The 8,731-nt window shown below is 39.1% G+C and overlaps 1 protein-coding gene across 1 annotated transcript; it reads right to left on the bottom strand.

Annotated features, from left to right (window-relative positions):
• Window positions 1-1,640: 1,640 nt before the first annotated feature.
• Window positions 1,641-8,232, bottom strand: LOC110491675. Its single transcript, XM_021565339.2, has 5 exons — window positions 8,080-8,232; window positions 7,821-7,913; window positions 7,446-7,598; window positions 2,451-2,567; window positions 1,641-2,287 (listed from the first exon to the last, which is right to left on the bottom strand). The coding sequence occupies exons 1-5, from the start codon at window positions 8,147-8,149 to the stop codon at window positions 1,902-1,904; spliced, it is 819 nt and encodes a 272-aa protein (XP_021421014.2). The 5' UTR covers window positions 8,150-8,232; the 3' UTR covers window positions 1,641-1,901.
• Window positions 8,233-8,731: the final 499 nt, after the last annotated feature.

Genomic DNA, 8,731 nt, shown 5'->3' with positions numbered 1-8,731 from the left:
CAAAAACTGAAAAATTGGGTGTGCAAAATTATTTAGCCCCCTTAAGTTAATACTTTGTAGCGCCACCTTTTGCTGTGATTACAGCTGTAAGTCGCTTGTGGTATGTCTCTATCAGTTTTGCACATCGAGAGACTGAAATTTTTTCCCATTCCTCCTTGCAAAACAGCTCGAGCTCAGTGAGGTTGGATGGAGAGCATTTGTGAACAGCAGTTTTCAGTTCTTTCCACAGATTCTCGATTGGATTCAGGTCTGGACTTTGACTTGGCCATTCTAACACCTGGATATGTTTATTTTTGAACCATTCCATTGTAGATTTTGCTTTATGTTTTGGATCATTATCTTGTTGAAAGACAAATCTCCGTCCCAGTCTCAGGTCTTTTGCAGACTCCATCAGGTTTTCTTCCAGAATGGTCCTGTATTTGGCTCCATCCATCTTCCCATCAATTTTAACCATCTTCCCTGTCCCTGCTGAAGAAAAGCAGGCCCAAACCATGATGCTGCCACCACCATGTTTGACAGTGGGGATGGTGTGTTCAGCTGTGTTGCTTTTACGCCAAACATAACGTTTTGCATTGTTGCCAAAAAGTTCAATTTTGGTTTCATCTGACCAGAGCACCTTCTTCCACATGTTTGGTGTGTCTCCCAGGTGGCTTGTGGCAAACTTTAAACAACACTTTTTATGGATATCTTTAAGAAATGGCTTTCTTCTTGCCACTCTTCCATAAAGGCCAGATTTGTGCAATATACGACTGATTGTTGTCCTATGGACAGAGTCTCCTACCTCAGCTGTAGATCTCTGCAGTTCATCCAGAGTGATCATGGGCCTCTTGGCTGCATCTCTGATCAGTCTTCTCCTTATATGAGCTGAAAGTTTAGAGGGACGGCCAGGTCTTGGTAGATTTGCAGTGGTCTGATACTCCTTCCATTTCAATATTATCGCTTGCACAGTGCTCCTTGGGATGTTTAAAGCTTGGGAAATCTTTTTGTATCCAAATCCGGCTTTAAACTTCTTCACAACAGTATCTCGGACCTGCCTGGTGTGTTCCTTGTTCTTCATGATGCTCTCTGCGCTTTTAACGGACCTCTGAGACTATCACAGTGCAGGTGCATTTATACGGAGACTTGATTACACACAGGTGGATTGTATTTATCATCATTAGTCATTTAGGTCAACATTGGATCATTCAGAGATCCTCACCGATCTTCTGGAGAGAGTTTGCTGCACTGAAAGTAAAGGGGCTGAATAATTTTGCACACCCAATTTTTCAGTTTTTGATTTGTTAAAAAAGTTTGAATTATCCAATAAATGTCGTTCCACTTCATGATTGTGTCCCACTTGTTGTTGATTCTTCACAAAAAAATACTTTTTTTTGTTTGAAGCCTGAAATGTGGCAAAAGGTCGCAAAGTTCAAGGGGGCCGAATACTTTCGCAAGGCACTGTATTTTCTGTTTGGACAGTTTCATTGTGTATGATCATGGTTCCCTCTTACACTGTTGTTATTTAGATTTAAGAGAGCTATTATCCTGTTTGTATTATCTGTTAAAAGATCAAAACAATTATTAAAAAAAGACTATTTAAAATGTGTGGTGATTTGATTATATTACAATAAGACAAAAGTTTATTTCCATGTTGGTAGAGTGATAGAAACTTTATTGGCATTTAAACATATTATTTGTTTTAAACTTACAAGCAATCACAATTGATAAAATATACTGATAAATATATAAGCAAACACACTATATAATGTAACAGGGCGTCATCTGGAAAATTCCAAATAAATAACAGAATTTCACTTATAGTACATATTTCACAATACATGAAAATCATTGTACATTATGTTGTGTTCTAATCAATGCATTATGTTGTCAGATGAGTCCCGATATGTTCATCTCTGTTTATATCAGATTAATTTGCTGATAGTGAGGCCCAGCAGCAGAGGGACTAGGCTCAGTCTGATGGACCAGGCTGTGGCTGTTACAGGGCCTGTAGTTACAATAACAGAGGCTGTGGTTACAGTTACAGGAGCTGTGGTTACAGTTACAGGAGCTGTGGTTACAGTTACAGGAGCTGTGGTTACAGTTACAGGAGCTGTGGTTACAGTTACAGGAGCTGTCTTACAGGTGAACACATTCCCGAGGTTACTAATGCTAATCGCTGAGGGCAGCAGTTGATTCACTGAGGGCAGCAGTTGACTTATTGAGGGCAGCAGTTGATTAATGGAAATGCACACGTTGGAAGTTGTACAGCCCTTGAGATTCACCGTAGTAGAATTGATGCCAGGTGTTACTGTCAAAGATAAAAACATAGTTTTCCCAACATTTAGATCTCTTGTAAAACAACTAAAAGCTCAACAATTAGTAGCTGCTCTGTATGAACAGCAAAATATTTTTTAGAGATGAACAAATGTGATAAGGTTTGGTATCATGAAAATAACCACAAGACAACTCACCACTGCCGCTAAAACACTGGTCTTCCACACCCAGGCAGGTCACAGTGCTGTTACACATCGTATCCCTGAAGCTGCTGCAGGAGGGACATTGTCTTCCATTAGCCAGAACATTGGGGGCTGTAGGACGAGAACAGAGATGGGAATTTGTATGTACAGTATTTATTCCACATTCAGTGGTCATATACAGTGAGTATCCAAAACATATACTGACCAGGTGAATTTAGGTGAAAGCTATTATCCCTTATTGATGTCACTAGTTAAATCCACTTCAGTCATTGTAGATTAAAGAGAGAAGAAATCATTATTTTTAAACCTTGAGACAGTTTAGACATGGATTGTGTATACTGAGTATCCCAAACATTGGGAACACCTTCCTAATATTGAGTTGCATCCCCCTCAATGCTTACAACTCCTTATTTAACCTGTCTCCTGAGGTACAGAGCCAAAGGTACAGTGGTATCACATGAATTGTTTAGAAATTGCAGCACTTTTTGCACACAATCCCCCAAACTGGATGCATTTGCTCTTTATATTGAATTTTTTTATGAACGCCCCCGTCCAGAGGACAAATATTGTAGTTTTTTTTAACAGCAATTTTGCTAAATATACTGTACATACATTTGACATATACATTTTACAAAAACATTTTACATACATGGTACTTTTATAGTTACCTAACAATAATACATTACCAAACATCAACTCTTTAATCCCAATTTTCAGCCACTCTCAGCCCATCACACCTATCACCATAGACCTCAGCTCTTTAATCCCAACCTTCAGCCACTCTCAGCCCATCACACCTATCACCATAGACCTCAGCTCTTTAATCCCAACCTTCAGCCACTCTCAGCCCATCACACCTATCACCATAGACCTCAGCTCTTTAATCCCAACCTTCAGCCACTCTCAGCCCATCACACCTATCACCATAGACCTCAGCTCTTTAATCCCAACCTTCAGCCACTCTCAGCCCATCACACCTATCAACATAGACCTCAGCTCTTTAATCCCAACCTTCAGCCACTCTCAGCCCATCCCACCTATCACCATAGACCTCAGCTCTTTAATCCCAACCTTCAGCCACTCTCATCTCATCACACCTATCAACATAGACCTCAGCTCTTTAATCCCAACCTTCAGCCACTCTCAGTCCATCCCACCTATCACCATAGACCTCAGCTCGTTAATCCCAACCTTCAGCCACTCTCAGCCCATCACACCTATCAACATAGACCTCAGCTCTTTAATCCCAACCTTCAGCCACTCTCAGCCCATCACACCTATCAACATAGACCTCAGCTCTTTAATCCCAACCTTCAGCCACTCTCATCCCATCACACCTATCAACATAGACCTCAGCTCTTTAATCCCAACCTTCAGCCACTCTCAGTCCATCACACCTATCACCATAAACCTCAGCTCTTTAATGCCAACCTTCAGCCACTCTCAGCCCATCACACCTATCACCATAGACCTCAGCTCTTTAATCCCAACCTTCAGCCACTCTCAGCCCATCACACCTATCAACATAGACCACCCTCCTTCGGTTTCCATGTGCCATATATTTTTTAATTGTGCTGTGATGTTATACAACATGTTTTAACCTTTCTAAACGTAAATTATCCACAGATTGTGAGCTAAAGATGAAAACCTTTCCTATATGTATTATTATTTATTGACTGACTATGGCTTTCCAAATCGCCCAACACTGCTATTTGGAAGGTTAATTTTAATTGCATGTTGTGATTTTTTTTTTACCATTCCTGAACCTTAATAACAGAATAACAATAACAGAATAAATGACCTATTGGTTAGTCATTTATTGGTTAGTCATATTAGTCTCTTCGCAGCAAGATCTACAGAGCTGAGATTGTTTTATACATAGCAAGCATTCTGTTGGTGGCATGAGTTTTATATAATAATTGAAATTGAAAAACTGAGTTAAACCATATGCCATGGAATTGGTACATCAAAACTCTGCTCCCATTTATTTTGCAACCGGTATGGCGCAGCTGTCAACATTTTTGTCCTCAGATGAAATTGGTATATTTTTCTATTTATGCCAGTTCCTTTCAGCCAATTTGTGTCTTTATTAATATATGGCAGGCAAACAAATTCCCTACCTTCTCCCTTTTCCACTTGCATCCTCCATTTTTTGTGGTAGTGCTGCAATCAGTTGGTTGTAAATTTGGATTGAGCAGATATTCCCATATATTTTCAATAACAGCATATGTGACATACAGTGGGGCAAAAAAATAATTTAGTCAGCCACCATTTGTGCAAGTTCTACCACTTAAAAAGATGAGAGAGGCCTGTAATTTTCATCAAAGGTACACATCGACTATGACAGACAAAATGAGAAAAAAAATCCAGAAAATCACATTGTAGGACTTTTAATGAATTTATTTGCAAATTATGGTGGAAAATTAGTATTTGGTCAATAACAAAAGTTTATCTCAATACTTTGTTATATACCCTTTGTTGGCAATGACAGAGGTCAAACGTTTTCTGTAAGTCTTCAAAAGGTTTTCACACACTGTTGCTGGTATTTTGGCCCATTCCTCCATGCAGATCTCCTCTAGAGCAGTGATGTTTTGGGGCTGTTGCTGGGCAACACGGACTTTCAACTCCCTCCAAAGATTATCTATGGGGTTGAGATCTGGAGACTGGCTAGCCACTCCAGGACCTTGAAATGCTTCTTACGGAGCCACTCCTTCGTTGCCCGGGCGGTGTGTTTGGGATCATTGTCATGCTGAAAGACCCAGCCACGTTTCATCTTCAATGCCCTTGCTGATGGAAGGAGGTTTTCACTCAAAATCTCACGATACATGGCCCCATTCATTCTTTCCTTTACACAGATCAGTCGTCCTGGTCCTTTTGCAGAAAAACAGCCCCCAAGCATGATGTTTCCACCCCCATGCTTCACAGTAGGTATGGTGTTCTTTGGATGCAACTCAGCATTCTTTGTCCTCCAAACACGACGAGTTAAGTTTTTACCTAAAAAGTTATATTTTGGTTTCATCTGACCATATGACATTCTCCCAATCTTCTTCTGGATCATCCAAATGCTCTCTAGCAAACTTCAGACGTGCCTGGACATGTACTGGCTTAAGCAGGGGGACACGTCTGGCACTGCAGGATTTGAGTCCCTGGCGGCGTAGTGTGTTACTGATGGTAGGCTTTGTTACTTTGGTCCCAGCTCTCTGCAGGTCATTCACTAGGTCCCACCGTATGGTTCTGGGATTTTTGCTCACCGTTCGTGTGATCATTTTGACCCCATGGGGTGAGATCTTGCATGGAGCCCCAGATCGAGGGAGATTATCAGTGACCTTGTATGTCTTCCATTTCCTAATAATTGCTCCCACAGTTGATTTCATCAAACAAAGCCGCTTACCTATTTTAGATTCAGTCTTCCCAGCCTGGTGCAGGTCTACAATTTTGTTTCTGGTGTCCTTTGACAGCTCTTTGGTCTTGGCCATAGTGGAGTTTGGAGTGTGACTGTTTGAGGTTGTGGACAGGTGTCTTTTATACTTATAACAAGTTTAAACAGGTGCCATTAATGCAGGTAATGAGTGGAGGACAGAAGAGCCTCTTAAAGAAGAAGTTACAGGTCTGTGAGAGCCAGAAATCTTGCTTGTTCGTAGGTGACCAAATACTTATTTTCCACCATAATTAGCAAATAAATTCATAAAAAATCCTACAATGTGATTTTCTGGATTTGTTTTGCTCATTTTGTCTGTCATAGTTGAAGTGTAGCTGTGACGAAAATTACAGCCCTCTCTCATCTTTTAAGTGGGAGAACTTGGTACAATTGGTGGCTGGCTAAATACTTTTTTTGCCCCACTGTAACTCCTCCCTTTCTATTCATAATCCCATTAACAAATAAATACCATTTAAAAATACAATTCCGTAAAGAATGTTTTTTTATTAATCAGTATATTTGAATTTAACCATAACATTCGTAGTAATATTTGTTCTATCTTTTCTGGAAGATAATGATGACATTGTAACCAGCTTGTTTAAAGTTTTAATATTTTTAGCCCCCCAAACTCATATTCATTATATAAATAGGCACGTTTAATTTTGTCTGGCTTAGCATTCCAAATAAAATGAAATATTTTTTTGCAGAATCTTATCTATTTTTGCTAACTTTCTATTGAAATTAATTGTGGTCAGTTCATTTATATTTTTTGAGAAGTAAATACCAAGTATGTCTGCTTCACCATCCCCCTATTTTATTGGTAAACTCCAAAATGACATTGGTACTCCAAAATGACACAATATAATATTTACCATTCATTTCTATTGGGCACAAAATGATCTGAAACATAACCAAAACAAACAGAAAATGTATCCAACATGTTTGTAAAGTCACAAGCTTAATGTAATTATTTTGTAATAGGAATATGGGACCAAATACAAAACTTTTGTCCCAATACTTTTAGTCCCCTAAAATGGAGGGACTACTATATACAAAAAGCTGTAATTTCAAATTGTTTCACCCAATATGGATGAAAATACCCTCAAATTAAGGCTAACAGTCTGCACTTTTAACATCATTGTCATTATATCATTTAAAAAACAACGACACATGTGTCACTGTTCCAATACTGACTTTACTGGGCCTTTCAGCAATGTATTTCATGTCCTGATTTCAGTTGTCATAGTTTGAATAAATATACAGTGAGCTCCAAAACGTGATTTCCCTGTGTTTAATATATATGTCTCTGCACTATGAGGTTGGAATAATACTGTGCAATTGTGAAAATTAAGATAATGCCCTTCCAGCGTAAGAGCTGTTTGAAAACACAGCTTGAAATTTCAGCCTGTTTAGTGAAGCTATTTTTGTTTATTTTTGACCATTTCAATTGAAAACAATCACAGTAAGTTACTTAATTGTTACCCAGAAATGGTTTGATATTGAGATGAAAACACCTGCATTTGACCTTTGAAAACCCCAAACCTAATTTAGGTAAAAGACAGTTATCTTACCAGGCTGTAGAGTTTGTTTGTTGCACCCATCGATGTTACAAAATAACTGGTTAGAGACAATGTGTAAGAAGCCCAGGTTCACTGACACTGTGGCTTCACCGTAGCTGAAGAATGGGGAACACTCCTTGACTACCTGGGTTGAATTGATGAGACCTGCACCAGTAACAGATCATTTACAGAACCAGAGAAAGATAGATCAATGTAGAATGTAATCTAATGAAATAGTAGCATAGAGCAACGAGTCAATTACCAATAAATATTGTACACTGTAATCTTACAGGAGGGTTTAAAAACATCCTTCTTGAGGAAGCTAACGACATCATTTAATTTGTCTTGAAGCATAATAGTGAAGTGGACAACAAACTCTAAACACACCTTTTGCATTGATGTTTGCAGTGAGACATGTTTCTTCCAAAGGGGCTGAACAGTTGACTATAAATGAGTCGTTGAAACACTGCAGCATCTCAACTGAAAAACAAGAAAATAAATACAAATACATACACATTAAATAAGAAAATTGAGAAATATACTGTAAAAGCAATTTTGCTATGTTGAAATATCAACACATACATGTGGGAGTGATGCAGTCAAAAAACCCTTTATGCACATCTCATTGTGAGTTCAGAGGTGTTACCTGAGCAGAAGAGAGTGCAGATGAGAGAGAGAGTCAGGATAAGCTTCATTCTGGACAGATAGACAGGCATTTGAACAGCAGTGGTACAGTACTCTGGGCTGGTCTGGTAGACAGGCAGATGAACAGCAGTGGTATCTGGGCTGGGAGACAGGTCCTTATAAACCCATCATCCAAGGTAGGGCAGGATGGGGTAATGTCAGAAATGTTGCTGTATTTCATGTTTAACAAGTTTCTCCACTCATGTGCCCTGGGAACATAAGTTATTCTGCTAACATAAGTGATCATGATCTATAACATGATGCTACAACCACAATACTTGAAAATAGAGATGATTAACAACATTGCATCCTCTCCACATTGCTGGCCTGTATGACAAAGTGAAAAGAAGGGAGTCTGTGCTAAAGAAAACAACTCCAAATCATTCATTCTGTTTGCATTAAGGCTAAGTAATACTGCGAGACAACACAGCAAAGACATACACTTTATGGTCTAAATTGAAAAACTTCAGTCTTGTGTCAAATCTAATACAACAGAACACAGAGTGAAACCCCCTATATTTTTAAGTATTGTGACGACAGCACCATGTTTGGGTATGCTTGTCATCGGCAGGGACTGGAAAGTTTGACGGGATAAAAGGAAATATGAAAGGAGC

This window comes from Oncorhynchus mykiss, unplaced genomic scaffold (assembly GCF_013265735.2).
Source record: "Oncorhynchus mykiss isolate Arlee unplaced genomic scaffold, USDA_OmykA_1.1 un_scaffold_335, whole genome shotgun sequence".
In the NCBI taxonomy this organism is placed as follows: Eukaryota; Metazoa; Chordata; class Actinopteri; order Salmoniformes; family Salmonidae; genus Oncorhynchus; species Oncorhynchus mykiss.
Note: the sequence above shows the minus strand (reverse complement) of the source record. Positions and strands in the feature narration are given on the sequence as shown.

Excerpts from the sequence above, each read along its gene's own strand:
- LOC110491675 (XM_021565339.2), bottom strand. The coding sequence starts at position 8,149 with ATGCCTGTCTATCTGTCCAGAATGAAGCTTATCCTGACTCTCTCTCTC. Across the intron at positions 7,914-8,079 it reads CTGCACTCTCTTCTGCTCAG|TTGAGATGCTGCAGTGTTTC; the intron begins GTAACACCTCTG and ends CTTGTTTTTCAG. Across the intron at positions 7,599-7,820 it reads TGCAAACATCAATGCAAAAG|GTCTCATCAATTCAACCCAG; the intron begins GTGTGTTTAGAG and ends TTACTGGTGCAG.